Source organism: Nicotiana sylvestris, chromosome 5 (genome assembly GCF_000393655.2).
Source record: "Nicotiana sylvestris chromosome 5, ASM39365v2, whole genome shotgun sequence".
Lineage (NCBI taxonomy): Eukaryota > Viridiplantae > Streptophyta > Magnoliopsida > Solanales > Solanaceae > Nicotiana > Nicotiana sylvestris.
Genome location: NC_091061.1, coordinates 107,432,605 through 107,453,546, shown reverse-complemented (window position 1 = coordinate 107,453,546; position 20,942 = coordinate 107,432,605). Strand labels below are relative to the sequence as shown.

Sequence of the window (20,942 nt, the reverse complement as noted above, 5' to 3'; positions counted from 1 at the left end):
TTTTAATTGCTAAGATTAAATTGCTTGGTTTTTTTACCTCCTTCTTTCCTCATACTTCTTTCTTTTTTTCCTCTTAATTGATTCTCTAAACAATAAAGAAAGATTTAAAAGGCTTGCTTGGTTGAAAAAAATCAGAAATAACCTGATTTACACTACTATATGCTAATTAAAAATTAGCCACAATTTTAAAATTAATCGAAATTTGACCACTTTTTCATGTAAAAAATAAAATGTGAACAAAAATACCATTGAAAATTCGAAAAATTCTAGCACAATGTGTTGGAATTTCATAATGTATTAGAGTTCCAACATAATATGCTGAAAGTTTATATGTAGGAGTTTCATAATTCGGTAAGAACTTTTCGTGTTTTATCTAGAATATTTTTGTCCAGATTATATCTCTGCATAAAATAATAATTATTTTTTAATAACTTTGCAAGTATTTTTCTCCAAATATAGAAGTTAATAAAAGAAATAGAAAAAATTAAAAAGACCGAAGAAGGAAAAAAGAAAAAAAGAAGAAGAAATGGGTAGAGACTCCGGTTCAGTGTTTTGGATCTTGCTCTTTCATGGAAGCTAGAAGATGATGGTATACTCTGTGTTTATAGAATAGTCCCACTCACTCCTCAATCGTTCTCTCTTCTGATCTCTCCTTCGGAGTGAGTAATCATAATCATGGCGACATCCGATAAGCAGAACACGTTGGATTACATCAACCAGATGTTTCCCACTGGTAACCTTTTTCTCAACCTTAATTTACTATACAGATTTATTCAATTAGGGCTTTAGGTCAATGCTGCTGATGTTCTGAATGTTCCCTCTCTGAATCTGATGTAGTTAATTTCTGAATTCAGTCTTCTACGAAAAAAATCTGAATTTACAGCTTTTGGTTGAGATTTCGGTTTGAACTGCAGGAAATTTATTTTTTTCCCAATTTCAGGTTAATTATATCAGACTTTCATCTATAAAGTCTCACTTTAGATGGTCCTCACTATCAAATGGTGGCATATGTATTAATTTTTTGAAGTGTTTGATTTGTAGCTGGAACATATAGCATTGCTGGCACTATTGACTGATTGAGCATGAGCAACTATATTTTATTTTATTTTACTTTTTGGAGTTATATGTCATGCTAAGTTGGTCTCGCGTTGAAAAGTATAGATTTGCACTAACAATCTATACAATATTGGGTAGCCTTTTTAAACCAGATTTTAAAGTGAAACCAAATGGAGGGCCTAAGCCTCAAAAAAATTCACATCAACCAAAAAAATCCAACAAGAGATGATCAACTTTAATATTATTGAGTTAGTTACGTTGATGAATATAGAGAAATGAGGGCTTAGAAAGTCCATAGTAGAGCAATTGCAAATGCTTTTCTTGTCTTATGTGAAAAGGATGGAAGATTCACCCTCCGTTAGATCAGTGGATACTAGAATCTTGGAAGGAACCATGAGTTATAAGTTCCATAAGTGTCAAGGCAATGACTCAGATACTTTAGAAGATTTAAAAGGAACTTGCTCTAAGAATTTCAAATGGACTGCAAACCATGCCTACTTCCAATAAAAGTAAGTCTTTATTTTTCACTGGAAGCAGGTCGGCGGAATTTCAAAAAAGATGCTGAATTCAGCTGAAAGCCCATGGAGAACCCGTGTTTTCGTATTAAAAGAACCAAACTAAACTTACTACACTTCAGTTTAAAAGAACCAAACTAAACTTACTACACTTCAGTTTAGTTTGCATATTCATAAAACCAAAAAATGAATCTGAAATAGCAGAAGAGTGAACCAGAAAACCACATGCACATCCCTACTCTTCAAGGTTTAAGTGAGAACCACTTTTGGAGTTTAGAGGACAGATCACATATGAAAATGCAATTTCTTATTAGAAGTTGGACTATAGTAATGTTTCCCTTTTATTCAATCAATTAAAACAATAATACTATCTGCCAGAAATGTGACAGGTTGACAAGAGTGACTAGATGACGAGATGACTTTTTCAAGCTTGTTTGTGTAGGAACAGAGGGAAAAAATGACCATTTGTATTACTTTTTCTGCTACATTACATTAGATTTACTTAGTTTACATTTCCTTTTCTTTTTCAAACCTGCATAAATAATTTATAGAGAGTATAATGATAAGGATCTTTGTTTTATTTATCAAACATCAATTTATTGCCTTTTCTGTTTCACACTTATCTTTGATCCATTTCACCACTTATATTTTTTGCTACTGAAATCATTTCTCTTTGCTCCCTTCTTTTCCTTTTTCTTTGGGATAACTACAGTAAATCCATTCATAAAAATGCGTGACAAAAGAGGTGTAGTAAGTAGGCGTCAGAGACAAGCATTGGGGGATTCATAAAGTCGACCATTTATTTGTACTAATTAATCGTGTGAACTTAAAAGTAGTTTTCTCAAGATTAGGTTGGAAGTCTCATTTCCTTGAGTTTAGTTGGACTTTGGAGGAATATCGAGGCATTAGATATGCATTGAATGTTCAGAACAGGGTTGTGTCGCGTGAAGATTAGTCTTTGCTCATTTAAGGACGGATTAATTTTTTTTTATCTGAAGTTTGTAGTTATTCTTTTGTATGATATATGTCATGAAATATCCAAATGAAAAAGTTAAATGGATAATGGACTTCTCCTTTTAGGTGGTAGTTCTGCGAGGATATTCACTAAAAGGGTAAAAGGATAGAGGGAGTTGGAAGTTGATCTTAAGAGCGTCTTTGACATTTTGCAAATGAATCACTAATACAGTTCCTTCTGGCGAGCTATCCGTAATTGCAATGTGACACTATTTGTTTCTAATATAATTGGATGCCGGAAATGTATGAGAACGTTATATGGTTATTTACGGAAGGAACTAGCATCTGTGGATAGCTGAGAAGAAGGTGAGTTTTGGGCATTGACCACCGGAATCCTATTGCAATGGCAATAAAATTGGTTTACAGTCCATATCTACTCTCGGCCAGTAATCATAGTTAACCTATAAAATGGCAATATAACTGCATAAAGTTTATGTTCCTTTAGGCTCTAATGGACACAAAAAAAGTCTGATATGTAAGAATTAAAAGTTTACTGGTGATCGACTAAGGCTTGAAGTTTCAAAATATTAGAGAGCTAGGTGTAGTTTTTGAACAACTACTCAATGAAATATGTCTAAAATATAATTAAGACTTGATATCATTATCCTGGCTAAGCTTAAGCATGCTTATCTTAGTCAAATTTGTCGGTTTCTCCAAAAATCAGTTGACACATGATTGATGTGCAGAAGCATCTCTATCTGGCGTTGAGCCCCTTATGCAGAAGATACATAGTGAAATTCGTCGTGTTGATGCTGAAATACTGACTGCTGTTCGGCAACAGGTGAATTTCTTGTCACTTATATATCTCTTTCTCTATCCTTTGTCTTGCTTGTCTTCGGGTACAAATATTAATATATGAGTACATCATTATATATGAATGCTGATTATAACCTTTAGTCTGCAAAAGCTGATGCCTCAAGTAGAAAGCTCAGTGTAAACAGACACCAAAATCCCATCAGTAGTTTCATTGTTCTTGTACTTAATTATTTGACAAAATCTTGACTATTCTTAAAATTTAGAAGAACTACTCTCTGATGTTACACCATGTAAAATTAAAAGATAAAAGTTTCATTGTATATTGGAACAAGCTATGAATCAATCAACTATGCCTCAATTCCAAACTACCTGATGTGGGGAATATAATCTTCTATATCCATTCTACTCTACTCATGTCCAATTCATTCCATATTGCGATAAGTGATAATGTTAAAAAGGTGATAAGTTATTTTGAACATCCGTCATATGTGGTTCCATTTTTGTTTCTGATCATGGTTGACAATTATCAAGTGAAAAATTGATGCTCTTTGAATAACATCCAAACATTTTCATGAATGACGAAAGCTAGATGAATTTGCAACAACTGTCAGATAAATTGTATAAACTGTTTGCATCCAAACTGATATTTCCCTTCTTTGTTAACCTATGCATCCCCTGGATGCTTCTTGTTAATGAAATACAACTTATTTCATCAAAAAAAAAAATGTTTGCATTTATTTGAGGTCCTTATATGCAATTTGTGGTTATCTGATTGCCCACTGTTGCTAACAGTGTGGCCCTAGTGACAAGGCTAAGACAGAAAAGACTTTTAGATCATGTATTCAGTTCTTTGTAATTCACCTTTTGTTTTCATAAGTATAAAAAAATTATAAGAAAAGAAGATCGCCCCTGGATAATTTTGGACAATCTGTTGTTTAGATTCACTACCTTTTGTATACCGCTTTTATATAGGGTGTTTTTCCCACACATCAATGAAAGTATTACTTCATCAAAAGAAAAATTTCTTGGACAATCTGTACCAAAATGCAGGTTGGACTGTAAATTCTATACCTCTGAGATTGTTTTAAAAGTACTTTAATGTTTTCACCACATCGTATGATGCTTTTATTTCTTTTTATTTATTTTTCTTTTATTTGGTCAATTTGAAGGTAAGAGAGAGAGAGATAGGAGAGATGGGAAACGTAGAATGTTAAATTCAGCTAGATCACCTAATTAATGAATTGCTATCAATATTTTTGCTGATCAATGAAGCTTCATGATATTTGCTTTCTGATTTATGTAGTCATTATATTTTGGCCTTTCATTTTTTCAGAGTAATTCTGGAACCAAAGCCAGAGAAGATCTTGCTGCAGCTACGAGTGCTGTGCAGGTCTGTTCTTTAGATTTTCTCTCGTCTCTGTTGTATGGCAGAAACTTTAATTGTGTGAAGAATAAAATCTATTGGCTCTAGATATAGTAAAATCATCTTATATTACTATTTATATTTTGGGGGTTTCTTATTCACTATTTGACTTTTTTAAACCAGGAACTCATGAATAAGATTCGAGAAATTAAAACCAAAGCAGAGCAAAGTGAAACAATGGTTCAAGAAATATGTCGCGATATTAAAAAATTGGATTTTGCAAAGAAGCACATAACAACCACAATTACTGCCCTTCACCGCCTTACCATGCTAGGTTAGTGTCATCTTTCATTGTCAAGGTTCTTCTTTTGCATTTTTTTTTGGTTTTGCACTTGTAAGAAAACTGCTGGCAAATCATTTCCTTCTCCATGCTTGAAAAGTATATTGTTGAAGCAACAAGTAAATCTTTTATCATTTCAGATACTATATGCACTTTGCTGTCTGTGGAAAGCGGTGTTTGAATTTTATTATGTATAGAATAGGAATCTTCTGTCTGCACAGGCTTTTCTTTAGATGCTACGCTTGTTTGGGTTAAAAAATCTTTCGAATTTTGAGCATGTGGTTTGTTACCTTTTAAGCAAGGTAGATGTTGTGGGTTAATGAATTGGTGTGGAGAGACTTTCATTTAGAGACTTAAGCGTTCATTTTTCCATGAGTATGTAAAATCAAATCTTGTCCATATTTTTTCAGGAATTAACCTTTGAGTGTAAGTGAAATGTTCTGCACCTCCTTTAATCTCTATATCCTTTTAAGTGCTCAAGACTTTGCTAGATGGCTGGATCACAACTTATTCACGTAGAGAGAAAGTAAAGATGGCTCATTCGTGTTATGGTGCAACAAGAAAATACTTTGACTTTCGTTTATGGATGTTTTGGATTGAAAGAGAGGAATAGAGAGGGATGGACTCTAAAAAAAGAAAAGAGAGGAGAAAAGTGATAGTCTATTGTTTTTGGAGTGATTATGAAAAAGAAAAACAAAGGAATATGCGTAGTTTGACTTTTAGCACCTTAGGGGTCGTTTGGTTGGGAGCAAGTTGTCCCGGGATTATAATGACGGTACTATAATACAGGAATTAAATAATGACGGGATTATTTAGTGGATATATACATTTATTGGTAGATGTTTTGATGCCATTACTTGAAGTTGCTCTACCAATAAAGTATATATTCTCTAAATAATCCCGTCATTATTTAATTCCTGTATTATAGTACCTTCATTATTATCCCGGGATAATTTGTTCCTAACCAAACGACCCCTAAGGGTGCTAAAAGTCAAACTACGCATATTCCTTTGTACTAAAATGGGATATACAGGGTATAATATAAAACATGTATTTGGTTTTACCCTATATAAACTTTTATTTCCAATTTTGATCTTGGCTTTCTTAATAGACTTTGGAAGAAGAGCTTTGAAGAAGCCAAATGTATGATTTTGTTGTTTCCCGGGATTAGTAATCCTGGGATCGTTACCACAGAGTGTGAATGGGTGTTATAAAGTAATGCTGCAATTTTGGTATAACTAATCCCAAGATTGCTTATACCCGAATAAAAAATTTAACCAAATGTAGGATAAAATTATCAGAACAATATGTTTGGTTATTTTATCCCACATGCCTTATGACATAACAATCTTATTCCATTTGGAACACTACTTGATGCGGCTCATCTAGCACTTTGGTACATTTGAATCACCTTGGTATGATTTTAAAGGCTATTTACTTTGGTCAAATGGTTGATTAAAAAATTAAAGTTCGTAGAGGTAAGGGTTGTAGGTGTAAATAGATAAGCGGAATGAATGGGAACTTTAAAAACTGATTTCCCATAGTTCGTTTTGCACAAAGATCTTTATCTATGTTCTGTGACATCACGTTCCCCAGCATCACATACTTTACTAGCCGTGAAAAGACGAAGAAATTCAAGTGTGTGTTATTAAAGAGCATGATCTAGCTCAAATTTCCTCACAAATGCAGATCATGGATAACGAGAAAAGGAATATAATTTCTATTTTTATATCATAGAAGTTATGTAATTTGACTTATCAACAAAGAGCATCTATGCATGCCTTCTTTAGTCCAATAGATACATCATCTCAACACATTTCATTTGTCGTATAACAGTTTCTGCGGTAGAGCAACTTCAAGTAATGGCATCAAAACGTCACTATAAAGAGGCAGCTGCACAGCTTGAGGTATTTGTCTGTTACTCGTCGTAACCTTTTCACTAACCTTCAGCAATTACCATTGCTGCCAACATGCTACTATAATTGTTGCTTGTTGGAACAACTATGCATGTTCTGCACTAGCTTTAGTCATACTTGAAACTTCTATTATTGCAAGATTATGCTTGCTTGCTAAACTAGAGGAGCTGGATCGTATAAGAAAAGTGTTGTGTTGACCCATTGTTCTTACAGTACTGTGGTGTATAAAAGGAGGTTTTTGTTTCATTTTATTATTTCGGCTCACGAATTTAACGTTTATGTGGTCAATGTTAGTGTATGATTATAGGCTTCACTCGTCTTAACGCTTCATCTGGATGCTGGTGTTTTATAATTATACGTTTCTACACAAACGTTATGTTTGCTCTGTAATGAGTTGGAACTCTAGTTTAATCGCCACTAAAAATCCTTACAATTGTATGGTAAACATATTTCTGCCTTTTGTTTTTCTTGAGAATACTCCTAAATTTGACTTATCTCAAAAATGCACTTGTTCTTTTGAGACCCCCCCCCCCCCCCTTTTTTCTTTTTCCCCTCTGTGAGGTGAATTTTGTGTGCATGCAATAGGTTAGCTTGAATACTGATGTATTAGCAAATGTTCATTATCTTTCTTAGATACAGCTTATCTCTTTGTAATTTGTGTTTGCTGAAACAACTGTATGAAGATGTACATATCACTAAATGCCTTTCAGCAACTAACAAGCACACACTTCTCGTGCTAATCTTCTAATGCTGTCTTTCTCCGCAAATAGTATGGATATGCTTCTAATTCCTATCTTGTGATGTTTCAGGCTGTAAACCAGCTATGTAGTCATTTTGAAGCCTATAGGGATATTCCTAAAATTACAGAACTTAGAGAAAAGTTTAAGAGCATCAAACAAGTCCTCAAGTCACATGTATTCTCTGATTTCTCCAGGTGTGTACTCGAAACTCTTGTAATGTTACTCTTGAACGTGATTGGCAAATACTTCTTAGAAAAGAAAATATGGCACTTTATTAGATTGGCTTCAACGAACTTGTCTTCTTATCTGCCTTGGTAGTTCATATGTACCTTTGTCAATTCAAGAATCAACATTCTGTCCATGTGTACTTCTCTTAAAAGTTGTAGTGATAGGTTCTTCTGGATAAGAGCTCTCACATATTAAAGGAAAGACAGAAGAAAGATTTTTCTTTCTCCTCCAGAAAGTTACTGTAGTTGTAGTTACCTGGCTTTCCATGTCTAGTTAAACTTGTTCATCTGACTTATCTGTGGTTATCTATTGTGCGTAGAACTCATGGAATTTTCTGTTGTCAGATTCTGGTGGTATGACACTCATAGGAAATGCCCCAGTTATTCTTTTAATCTGTCTCTTTTAGTTAAACTAAAGTTTCTGTTATTCTTTATCCAAATTAAAGTAATCAAAACTTGTAAAACACTGCCAACCTCTTAATTTTGTTCTTCTTGTTTTTCAAGTACTGTTGCATGACCACTCACATTAGTTTGTGAAGCACCTACTAGAAGAGATGGTGACTAAAGTTTCTGGCACTCTTTTCTCCAAATTAAAGTAATCAGAGCTCACTAAAATTTCCAAATTCTTGTTATTAAATATTTTTAGCATGACCACTCGCATTCCAGCCTCACCAGTTTGTGAAGCACCTTGTAAAAGAAGTGCTTCTGTTTAAATATTGGCAAGGGGATATTAATCACAAAAGATACTTGTAATTAGAAAAAAAATAATGACAAAAGATACAGAGTTTTATTCTGATATTTTTCAAGAAATGAATAAAGTGAAAGTTCCAGTTTGGATTTTTTGCATGTCTTTTTTCCTTCTTGTTTCCATGGTCTTTTAACTTCCTTTCGTCGCTTACAGCTTAGGCACAGGGAAGGAGACAGAAGAAAGCAATCTACTACAGCAGTTATCAGATTCATGCTTAGTTGTTGATGCTCTCGAACCTTCTGTTAGAGAAGAATTGGTGAAAATTTTTTGTAATAGAGAGCTTACCTCGTACCAGCAGATTTTTGAAGGAGCAGGTTTGTCCAACTTACTTTATCTTTTGTTATTGTTGAGTTTGATTGATCTATAACATGTTGGATGTCTGTGGTTCTTATAGCCTATCGCGTTTGCAACTGCAGAACTAGCTAAGTTGGACAAGACTGAAAGAAGATATGCTTGGATCAAGCGTCGTCTAAGAACAAATGAGGAGATTTGGAAAATTTTCCCTCGTTCATGGCATGTGGATTATTTGCTTTGTATCCAGTTCTGCAAGTTGACAAGGTCGGATATTTTATTATCGTTTCACCTTATCTTTTTCTTTTCTTTGCCCTCGGAGAAAGCATGAATAATATGACAAATCTAAGCAGTTGTGACAAACCATGTTGAAATGAATTCTCCTGTGTGATTCCTCGCCAGCATCTTATATACCTGAAAAGCTCACATGTTCCTGGAATTTTTTTCTCAAATTACATTGCTTCGTTAACCTTGCAAAGGACTTTTCCATGGTATCATCATGGTTATTACTAGCAAAAACACGCAGTCTCTTGGCATTTATTCCAACAGCACACTAACTTGCCCTGTTCAAACTGATAATGCCCTTTTATCATTAGTAGAATAACATTTAACCACAATAACTTTTTTGTAAAGATTTTTATTTGCATACTCTTCCTTAATAAGATGTTATCTTCTTTGCTTTCCTCCTACTGTCTCAGCCTCTCTTTTATCTCACTCTCTTATTTGTATTCTAGGTCTCAACTTGTGGAAATCCTTGTTAGTATGAAAGAAAAGCCAGATGTTGCGACCTTGTTGATGGTAAGTTTCTCTCAATTGTTGGCTAAGCTTTAGTCGTTTTGAACTTCTCTCTTTTCATGCTACGTGCATGAAATCAAACTGTGGCCTTCTAGCAAAATCTAACATGTTTCAACGTTGTGTGTGAAAAATTTAGAATCTTGCTTTTAATATTTGTATCAGATTTAATTGTCTCCCTGGAAATCCTAGTCCTGATAAAATATCATCTGACACTAATTCTACTTCAATCATTGCTGCTGTTAACACTGCTAGCAGTCGTTTTTCCATCAGCTGTTGTAAATTTTGTTGTTCATCTTCTCAACTTTGATGTTTTCAGTCAAGTAACCTGCCAATACAAGTAGAGTGAAATCCATTTGTTTTGTCAGCATTGTTGTCATTTGTCAGTTAACCCTGATGTTTGACGTAACTGCATCGCAACTTGGCAATGAATACCTAATTCACACATGGCTCATCTCATGCTCCTTTGGTCTGCTTTTTACTGGCTTCTAAGGTAATTCATCTTGGACACACTGTTTAAGAAGCAGTGCCGAGTCTTGTCCTAGAGAAATAATAACGAAAACAACTATTGCCCTTTAAGATCCTTTTGGATTTTCCTTGTGTGTTCGGTTTTCCTCCATGTCTTTCAATTTATGAGACATTTTAGATGAAATCCTTATATCTGTTTCAAAATACCCTTATTAGTATAAATCTATATCTATAGAAGCACGAAGCCCCTTAGCAAAATATTGTTCAACTTTTTTATCCCTTAAAAACAGATTTCACATTGGATAGAATTATAATTTAAGTTACTTTCCTAATATTTAGGACTTTAAAATCAACTAAAATTTTGGCTATTAATTTGTTCCTTATTAAACTAGGTAAATTAGAACTTTAAAATTGATATAGTATAGATAATTAATATGCTTTTAATTTGTTTTTGATGCGGCCAACTTGGGTTTTGTTTTTCTTTCCATAAATGTGCTTCTCTAACCCCAGTAGGGATTCTTATTTGTTTTTGCATGATTGGAAATAGGAGCAACGGATATATGATTTACTTCAAAGTCTTAAATAATAATTTATTCAAAGTTTACATTCTAATTTTAACCAACACAAATTGTAACTTAGTTATGAATCATCACTTAACTTTTACACAGTAATAAATTTTAATTACATGTATATTTTGTAACATTTTTTATATGAAATAGAAAATAAAGCATAAAAGAAAATCTTAATAAAATAATGAAGGTGGCAAACATCTCTTAGATGGATTAAAATTGTGGCTGATTGTTCCCTAGACAAAGTCAGAGAGGGAAAAGATCACTAACTTTTAATTTATACACAAAGTTATCATAGGCCAATTTTTTCTTTGTTGAGCTAACTAAAAAAGATTAACATTCATCATTTTCAAAAAGTTACACTTTTTTCTTTATTTTTTGTTATAAAACTCAAACACAAATACTTTAGTTATATAATTTTCAAAAATTATATATCATTAAATTAGAGTACACAAGCAAAGCGCGTACCAAAAGACTCTTGCATAATAAAACCCAAACGAGGTGTTGAGTTTTCAAGAAAGAGTATGGGTGTTATTCTCCATTATTATCTAGCCTTTCCTTGAGGCAAAAGATAGGAATTAAGGTGAAAATGGACTGCAGAAAGAAGCTTTGGATAGAGCAAATGTCGAAATGATTTGGATATATCAAGTGTGGCGTTCATGTTCAAAACAATCATATCCTTGGATAGAAAAGGCTTCTGTGCATGGATATACTTTCGGCTGCATCAGGATCCTTCTGCAAGAACCTCATTTTAATTACGAGAGAGAGCGAGAGAGAGACAGAAAGGGGGGGGGGGAGAAGGCGGATTTGGCATCTATGTCTCGTAGGTTGGTTTTGGTTAGAGAATGTGATCAAGACATCCTTTAATTTTGAGTTTTCTTATTTTAGCTCATACTTTGGTTCTTCAACAGGTTATTGTAAGCTATTACCACTGAAGAAGGCCCAAACAGAGGTTTAAAATAGAACCATATTGCGTATGCGTCTTGTTAGCGGGAGTAAAAAGCAAATAAAACTAAAGCATGCTCAATATATTTTCATAGATATAATATTATTAGAAAATTGTAAATATGTTCATCTTACATAGGGTACATATGTCCCAACTGTGCCTTTGGGTAACATTTGTATGTATAAAACATGACAAGCAGCAATGATGCACCAGTCGCTTCTGGAAAACAATGATACTACCAGTAATAGTTAGCATAATACTTTCAGAAACAAGATTATAGTGGGCGGTAGTAGACAATAGCAAACTACAAGGAAAGCTGACGTAGTTGTAGAAGGCTAAGTTGCTCGGACTCTTCATTTTCGGTGCCGCACCCGTGTTGACACGACATAGGTGTGGGATCCGTACCGGATATGGTTAACCGATTTTGGGTACTTCAACCAAAATCGATAGAGAAATTCGTAACAAATGCAATGATTTCTGAAATCAACACAAAAGCTAGGGTGAAAACGGAATACCTTGTATATAGAAATTTCTTTGTTGGTCCTTTTACTTTTTATCTCCTTCCCGTATTCTCCTTTTGATCCATATTTTCTCCTTCTCGGAGTACATTGTAAGTTTTCCACATAGTGTCTCATAATGTAGACATATTTTTATAATTTTTTTTATATATATATTTGAATTATTTTTAGCCGAATCCCCGCTCCCGTATCCGTACCTGGACCCCTACGCTCGAATCTTAAAATTTAGATCATGAAGGATCCGACCTTTAGATCTGCACCCGTATCGGACACCCGCATCCGGGTCCAAGCAACTTAGGTAGAAAGAATGAAGTAAACAGGTAGGAAGATAGGGTTACTAGGGGTGATCGAGAGAAAAGGGTGAGGGTGATACACTTCTCAAAGGATAACACGACCAAAGTATTTCATTCATAATCTGCTCGAGAGATTTTAGAAGCACAGGTAATGATTTAGAGACCTAAAATAACTTTTTGTCTCCAAGACGTGGTACCCTGTTTTAGTAGCATGACATTGATCAAATGATTCTAAGGCTATAAAATATCACGTTAAAGGAATTAAAGGCGCAGCAAGATCACAGACACTTCAACAATGATGGGTTTGAGTTTACTGGAACTACTCGATAAGACAAAAGTAAACACTACTTGCTGCTCCTAACATAATTAAAGAGATGAAACTGACTTTAAAAGCTACTGAAGGCACTCTTGTTAGACCAAAAGGTTACTTGCTTTTTCTGGCTGGATTACATCTGGTTTAGGTTTCCCATCAGAATTTATGTACATTGACTACATTCAGCTGGCTAGCACTTAGCCTATGCTCTATCGCGCTTCCCCAAAGTTTTGTTGTATGATTTATAAGTTTAATATCCTTAATAAAAAGGGGAATTTTCAATGTATACAGCCAACACAACACTTTGCACTCACGTAGCCACACTTTTCAGTTTACACACGCATAGACAATTTGCTACAGTATTTATACACCCTTGTACATTATTACAATTTGTACAGTACTTACACTCCTGTAAAAAACAAGAGAAATTAACTTAAATTGACGCTCGCTCAAAAAAAAAGTCAGCAAATGTATATATTATTGATTATTCATAATTAGTGTATAATATATGTATATTGGCCAGTTGTTACCTTTCCCCAAAAAAAAAAAAAAAATATACTAATGTATATTGGCTAGGGGCTGAAAATATTTTTGGCCAAGCGGTCAAATGTGTTAAAAGCCCTAAAAACAATGTAAACCTTTTATAATAATGTATAAAAGTGTATAACATGTCGGCTGTTGTAGAGACGAACAAGTTTTTGCAATTTTCAGCTGTAATTCTTGTTCAAAACCAGTCCAAATCTCCAACAAATGACTTCAAATTTTGTAGACAACCTTCTTAGACTATTTCCAGCAAGTTTAAACAACACACTCCAAATTTTTAGTCGGACTTTTACCACCCAAATCTTATAAAATCAGTACCTTAACCACAATTTGAGCTCCAAACACAACAAATAATCAAGTTTGTCAACTAACAATCAAGAGGTGGTTGGGTTGAAGAAGAGAAATAGGGGAAGTGACATAGCTTTCAAGTTATATAAAATATGGGGTAATCCGGGTAAGGCTGAAAAACATGGCTCGTTTTTGTTATAAGCTTGGGCCAGGTGACTGAGAGCGTAAAAATCTCAACTAAAAAATGATCCATAAGTTCAATACCATGATATTGCACTCAACTTTAGAGATCTCCTTTGTTCTTGTTTATTGATAGCTAGGTACTTTTTCCCCTGTCATTAGGCATCTTTCCTTAATATAACATTAGTAGCTTGGTTAGCCAATCTACTCCAAGGCACTTATGCAGAGCACTATTTAGACCACATGCTTTTCTAGCTCTTATATTTTTTTCTTCTGTTTTTTTACTTCACTTTAGCAGACCTAATTCTGCAAATGTATCTAATGTTTCTCATTGTCATGGATAAAGATCTGTTTAGTTATCTTTGTTATATGTACTGAGCAATTCAGGAAGTTACTTCCATCTTTCTTTTTTGATTTTAGTATCTCACGTCAATACTTGTTGGGGATTTTCGTGAATATTCTTAGCTTGGTTGAAGTCTTTACCCATCTTTTGGCTAGGTCGTGCTAGTTTATACATTTCTGTCTCCACTTCCCACATCTCTAGCTGTTGATACAGGTTGTTTAAAGCTTTACGTCTGGATTTTCTAATCTCCATTGTAGCTTCTTAGCTCACTTGTATTCTTGAAATCCTTCTTTGATATATATTTGATGCTAGAGAAAATACTAGCTTTTGGCTCTTTTGACTAAATGGACTAATTTTTGCTACCACACTCTACCAAGCCTTCAGAAAACTAGAAAATGGTAATTCATAATAAAACTCTGTCCATATGTACTTTATTCCTTAAGCCCTACCAAATCTGCGCTTATCCACCGATCAATCAACACATTCGTTATTCACAAAATAGAAGCATAAACACGCCAAGACCTGTTTCTCTTCCCTTTTGGAAAGTTCTCTTTTCCTCCATTTTTTGCAGCAGACAGAGAATATGGATCACTCATCAGAGGAAATTAACTTTGGATTGGAAGCTGGAAAAGCAATTTCACTGTTTTATCTTTTACATATTATTTACACATCAACATCTGTCTTTATGTTGATTTTCACTTGTATTGTTTGAAAAATCTTGTGGGTGCACTTCTAGGCTCTGCAGCGTACTTTGGAATTTGAAGAGGAGTTAGCAGAGAAATTTGGTGGTGGAACCCGCAGTAAAGATGCTGTAGATGACAATGAAGAAACAGAAAGGAGCGGAAAAAAGAGCCAGACAGTTTCAGACATTCGGAAAAAATATGAGAAAAAGCTTGCTGCTCATGATGGTAGTCAACATGACGTATGTGTCTGAGTTTCTTTCTTTTAGTTGTAGCATCATGGCAAGTTGGATATGATAATGCTAACTTGTACAGTCGCTTATACTGCCTTGCGTGTCTTATCAGGAACAAGATGGACAAAAAGATTCATCAGTGCCGGGAGCTGGGGTATGTATTTTCTCTGGGTTCTTGACAACATTGGTTGTTGGTGTTACAAATGGTTTACTATTGATCACCCATGTATTCGTACAATACTAGGATTTTGTTGGACTCAGATGCATGATTGTCTCCATCTCTATCTTCTGTCACATTCCTTCTGACTTATGAGAGGGATGAACTACTTGGACCATTACAGTAAAGTTTTGATATGGTGATGGGGCATCCTTCCATTCATTAATTGTCATAGTTGCGTTCTGCACAAGATTTGGGATAATTTTCCTGAACACATTCTTTTAGTCAGAATTCGATAATTTAATAGTCTTAACCTGATATAAGAGATGCTATTTCATAAAATTGCGTCAATTCAGAGATGGGAAAATCCATTTCAGTAACATTTTACTGCACAAAAGCTGTGATGAAAGGGAATGCAGACATGCTTTCATAGTGCATGCAGAGATTTCTAGTATTACATTTATATGGACATATTATTATGGAACACAAATTGGTGCTCTGCGAGCATGCACACTTAATAGTCTTTCCGAAGTTTGCTGACATTAAACATCACCCTTTCAGTTTTGTTCTTCTACGGATTTCAAGCAGGTGAATAATATTATGTTTTTTACATCGCAGTTCAATTTCCGAGGGATCATTTCATCGTGCTTTGAACCTCACTTGTCAGTTTATGTAGAGCTAGAAGAGAAGACTCTTATGGACAGTTTGGAGAAAGAAATGCCGGTATAAGTGTCAATAGCAATAACAGTTACTTTTCCTTAAATAGATCTGTCCTACTAATTAATATTTGTTTCTCATACTTAGGAAGAGACGTGGGAAATTGAGGAGGGAAGTCAGACTAATATTTTATCTAGCAGCATTAAGGTAAGGTATTCAGTATTTGCTGTAGTGCCGCATCAGGTGCACATTAATTCAAACAGTTTTTGGGATTACTTTTATACTTAGTTGAGCTTCTATGTCATCAAATGCTGCATCATCTATGGAGCAAATATATTAGCAGAAATGTTGCATAATCAATAGAGAAGATATGATTGCGGAGATGGTACATTAGACAATTTTTGGGTCACCTGTTCTGCTTGCACTAACTTGTTTCTTTTTATTTTCTTAAGGTCTTTGTAATCATCAGGAGGAGCTTGAAGCGATGCAGTGCTTTGACGAAAAACCAGACATTGTTTAATCTCTTTAAGGTGCTTTTAAAATTATATGCTTGCTGTGTGCCTCTTGGCCTAGTATACTTTCTTCTGTTGTGAAAGTTCATTAAGAAAAGTTTATAATAATTTAAGAGCTGACTAGAACCTCTCTATAATTAGTGTGATCTCCCATGTTCCCTCTTATAGGCTAACAAAAAGGGAAGGAAAAAGAGAATTGAGGAAAAGAAGGGTGAGGGTAGTTTATCTTTTTGAGGAGGAGAGTTTAATCCATTTTGACATACAAATGAAATATCAGATGATCAAGTTTGGCATGGATTCACCTCGGTAATAAAGGGTTAGGACCCTAGCCTTTCTAAACTTGAAATGACATCTTATGTCATTCATTAGCATAAATTTGCAATACCTCTAGAATATATTCATTGATGTAATGTCCCAAAACTGATATGAGTGAAGAGGCTTTACACTTCCAGATTAGTGACTAGGCCAGGGGTCTACATTAGCTAATACCCTTGATCTCTTTGTAATAGGCATTTCAAAAAGTTCTTAAAGCTTATGCTACCAAGCTTTTCTCTAGATTGCCAAAGGGTGGTTCAGGAATTGTTGCAGCTGCCACGGGTATTGAAGGACAGATAAAGGTATATTCTGAATTCTCATTTGGAGGCTTAGTTATCGTTTTCTACTACTAAATTCTCCACTTACTTCTTATGAAACATTTTTTCCAGACATCGGACAAGGATGAAAGGGTGATCTGCTACATAGTAAATACTGCAGAGTATTGTCACAAAACGGTCAGTTTTCTCCTTGTACTGGTAATTTAGGAATTTTATTTAATAACACATCCAGTTATGCGTCTTGTGCATGCTCAATCAGAATTCCTTTAACCATTGATCAGAAAAGGACCAGAACTAGATGCCTTCCTTGAAGCATTTTTTTGAGTTCGTTGGGGTTAATGAAATTAGAATTTACAAGCTAAGGAGATGAGGAACAGTCGTCATAGAAATTAACAAAGAAATTCCTAATACTCTTTTCTTTTCTGTTGTCTCTTCAAACTCATGCCGAACTCCATTTTATCATGTTACCAGTGTGGTGAATTAGCAGATAATGTCTCAAAGATGATTGATGCTCAATTTGCAGATAGAGTGGATATGTCTGAAGTACAGGTACAGAAATGCTCTACTAGTTTGATTTGTAAATTTTCTTAGATGGTGCCACTGCTTAGTGTTTGAATGCATTTTCAGGATGAATTTTCAGCAGTTATTACAAAATCATTGATTACACTAGTGCACGGAATAGAAACAAAGTTTGACTCTGAGATGGCTGCAATGACTCGTGTTCCGTGGAGTACTCTTGAAAGTGTTGGTGATCAGTCAGAGTACGTTGATTGCCTTCTCCATTTCCACCTTCTGACAGAAACATTTCTTATGATTTGTTGAAGCTTGTAAATTTCCTGCAGGTACGTCAATGGCATAAATTCGATCCTTACCAGTAGCATTCCTGTGCTCGGAAGCCTTCTCTCTCCGATTTACTTCCAATTCTTTCTGGATAAGGTAAAAATTGTCTTCAATTTCAAGCAATTATTTTAAATTTCAAGGCTTACCTATGTAAATACCTTGATCTCTGCATCATTTCGCAAAAAGAAAAAAAAGAAAGAAGAAGAAGCTCATGTTTTCATCATTATGCAGCTTGCGTCGTCTCTCGGTCCACGGTTCTTTCACAATATATTCAAATGCAAACAGATTTCAGAGACTGGAGCACAGCAAGTACTGATAATCTTGACTTACTATCACTTCAATTATAAAGTTTTACTCATCAGCATAAATCTTGACTGTGGGGTGAGCCAAGCTGGCTCTCTTACTACTAGAGCAGTTTGAGCTCACTAGCTCACGGCTTAATAATTTTTGCAATGTCAGCGCCATGTAGCTTATCAAATGGTGATCATCTTAATGTAATTTTAATTTAACTGGCATGACATTATTGCAGATGCTTTTGGATACGCAAGCAGTAAAGACTATTTTGCTGGAAATTCCTTCACTTGGAAAACAAGTAAGCTTGCCAGCATTTCTGAAGAATGGATCCTTCTATTGATTTTTTTTTTTCTGTTTAATTATATTTTAAACTGACATTTTGTCCCCAGCTCTGTCATCCTCTTTAAATTTCCATTTCTTTACTTTAAGGCAAGCAAGTAATTGCACTTCATTCCTGAAGTAATAATGTAATATGTAGTTTTGGTGAAATAAAGTGGCTGATAGCTGAAATTGTCCATATGATTGGTCGTAGAAAGCCGAATAAGCAAAGCTGGCCACTGCTTGTTTGAAACATTCAGTCTCCCAATGAATATGAGACAACGCTGTTACAGAAAAAACAGTTATAATATCTCTCAATCCTCGCAGGACGTCTTTTCCATTGTCACTAATATTTTGCGCACTGAGTTCGTCTTGTTGAAGTTATTGCTCCACTAAAAACCATTGCTAAATCTCTGAATGCCCTTGGTACAAAACTTAAACAACAACATTGGCTTTAACTTTTTGCAAACCTCTCTATTTTGAACAGACAGCGGGAGCTGCTAGCTATTCTAAATTTGTCAGTCGTGAGATGAGCAAAGCAGAAGCATTATTGAAGGTCATTGATTGATGAGCTTTGTGTTTAGTCTCAAAAAATGATGTTATTATATATTGAAGGTCTACATAGTATATTGAATTTGGTCTGTTTTTAGGTCATACTATCTCCAATAGATTCTGTGGCAGACACATACTGTGCACTGCTGCCAGAGGGAACACTTGCAGAATTTCAGCGGCTTTTGGAGCTTAAGGTTCCACTCTTCATTTTATTCTCCAGCTCTTTTCTCAATCTAAAATGTTTTATTTCTGAGGTTGCTATAAGAGATTAGCAATTTGGTGAACTCTTTATTTTCCATTTAGAGCATGGGACTGGGATTAAAGTTTTAAATTAGATGATCATGTTAGGCTGTTACCTTCAGTTCTTAGTGCTCTATATAACTCTAGCTATAGAGTACAAACTGACAATTTTGGTGCTTAACATGCTAGACGAATATGTCCTAGACATGGTTTTGCTTGGTCATACTCTATTTGTTTTTAGCTTTGACTAAGTACTCTTCAAGATTATTTAAGAGATTATAACCCAAAATAAGTGTCAATGATACGGAGACTCTAATCTTCAGTTCACTTTAGTATAAAGGGTATAAGTTGCAGCAAGAAGCTCTGAGAAGTCAATCACTTTACTTTAGAGAGCTTTATAGTGATCTTGAATTTTCATTCATATCCTGGGGCACGAGAGCTAATGTGCTAGCTGCTCACTTTTTGTTTGTCGATTCTCCTCATGCTTTTCTCATTTGTACACAATGTCTTGAATGCACTTTGTGATTGCAGGGCCTGAAAAAAGCTGATCAGCAGAGCATACTGGATGACTTCAACAAACGTGGGTCAGGTATCTCTCAGCCGACCATTATGGCCCCTTCAGTTGTACCATCTGCTCCAAACACCTCAATAGCACCGGCCATAACTAACGCAGCATCATCACCTGGGGCCATCACTTCAAGAGAAGATGTGCTGACCAGAGCAGCTGCACTTGGAAGAGGTGCAGCTACTACTGGCTTTAAGAGATTCCTCGCTTTAACAGAAGCTGCAAAAGATCGCAAGGATGGGCCATTCAGGAAGCTATTCAATGGATAAGTACCAATTTCTGAGCTCGTCATTCTTGGCAGGTCTTTTCCTTTGTTAGCTCCTTCTTTGTATCTTTCCCCATTAATGTAATATCAACTGTTGTTCATTGATTTTTTTCCCAGGAATAGCAAAAGCTATTGTACATTTTTGCGGTGTAGATTGTAAATTAGAGTTTTATCAAAATTATGAAAATGATTTCAGAGCTGTTTCCACTTTTAGTGCAAAAAAAATCCAAAAGGTACCGCCTGGAATAATGTTTTCTTCGAGTAAAATCACCCTCCCTAACCAACCAGACACATTTCGGAAAATTCATTTACAAGACAATCTTAATTGTTTTTCACTTTGTAATTAGGTCTAACGGCTACAAGAAAGTACTTTATTCATTCCCACTCATGAGTGATAGTGATTTTTATGGACAATATTCTAAGTCTTCCATGGATCAGATGCTTCTGTCTTTGTACAAACTGATTTCTTACAATTGTCGCTCATCTTTTTAGCACCACGGAATGGAATCTGATGGTGTATGCTCATAAGGAGGGGTAACACTGTTCATGTGAAGGAGAATTACCTCTTCTTTGTTTTTTTTTTTGTTTTTCACTTTGATTTTTCGATCTTTCTTGATCTATGGCCTATGGGGTCGTTAATTGCTATTCTAAAAGTCCAGAGCTAGCTGACTCAAATTTTCTATAGCTTCAGCTTTGATGGTCCCCAGGACCACAGCAAATTGTGCTCTCCAGTCTTAATCGTACATGTTACCTAATAGTTTCTTCTTATAACTGACGGTAATAAATATGACAGACATTCTACAGCGCTAGAGTGCCT

General features: G+C 35.0%; 1 protein-coding gene across 1 annotated transcript; it reads left to right on the top strand.

Annotated features, from left to right (window-relative positions):
• The first annotated feature begins 500 nt into the window (after positions 1 to 500).
• Positions 501 to 20,332, top strand: LOC104227836 (vacuolar protein sorting-associated protein 53 A). Its single transcript, XM_009780188.2, has 24 exons — positions 501 to 733; positions 3,272 to 3,366; positions 4,675 to 4,731; positions 4,888 to 5,038; positions 6,881 to 6,951; positions 7,770 to 7,894; positions 8,829 to 8,989; positions 9,092 to 9,233; positions 9,701 to 9,764; positions 14,956 to 15,141; positions 15,245 to 15,286; positions 15,908 to 16,012; positions 16,094 to 16,153; positions 16,399 to 16,476; positions 16,968 to 17,075; positions 17,163 to 17,228; positions 17,523 to 17,600; positions 17,679 to 17,812; positions 17,894 to 17,987; positions 18,123 to 18,200; positions 18,421 to 18,483; positions 18,991 to 19,059; positions 19,154 to 19,249; positions 19,827 to 20,332. The coding sequence occupies exons 1-24, from the start codon at positions 676 to 678 to the stop codon at positions 20,127 to 20,129; spliced, it is 2,484 nt and encodes an 827-aa protein (XP_009778490.1). The 5' UTR covers positions 501 to 675; the 3' UTR covers positions 20,130 to 20,332.
• The last annotated feature ends 610 nt before the right edge of the window (positions 20,333 to 20,942 follow it).

Coding starts and splice junctions, on each gene's coding strand:
- LOC104227836 (XM_009780188.2), top strand. CDS start 676: ATGGCGACATCCGATAAGCAGAACACGTTGGATTACATCAACCAGATG. Junction 7,895..8,828: donor GTATTCTCTGATTTCTCCAG/GTGTGTACTCGA, acceptor CGTCGCTTACAG/CTTAGGCACAGGGAAGGAGA. Junction 16,477..16,967: donor CATTGTTTAATCTCTTTAAG/GTGCTTTTAAAA, acceptor TCTTTGTAATAG/GCATTTCAAAAAGTTCTTAA.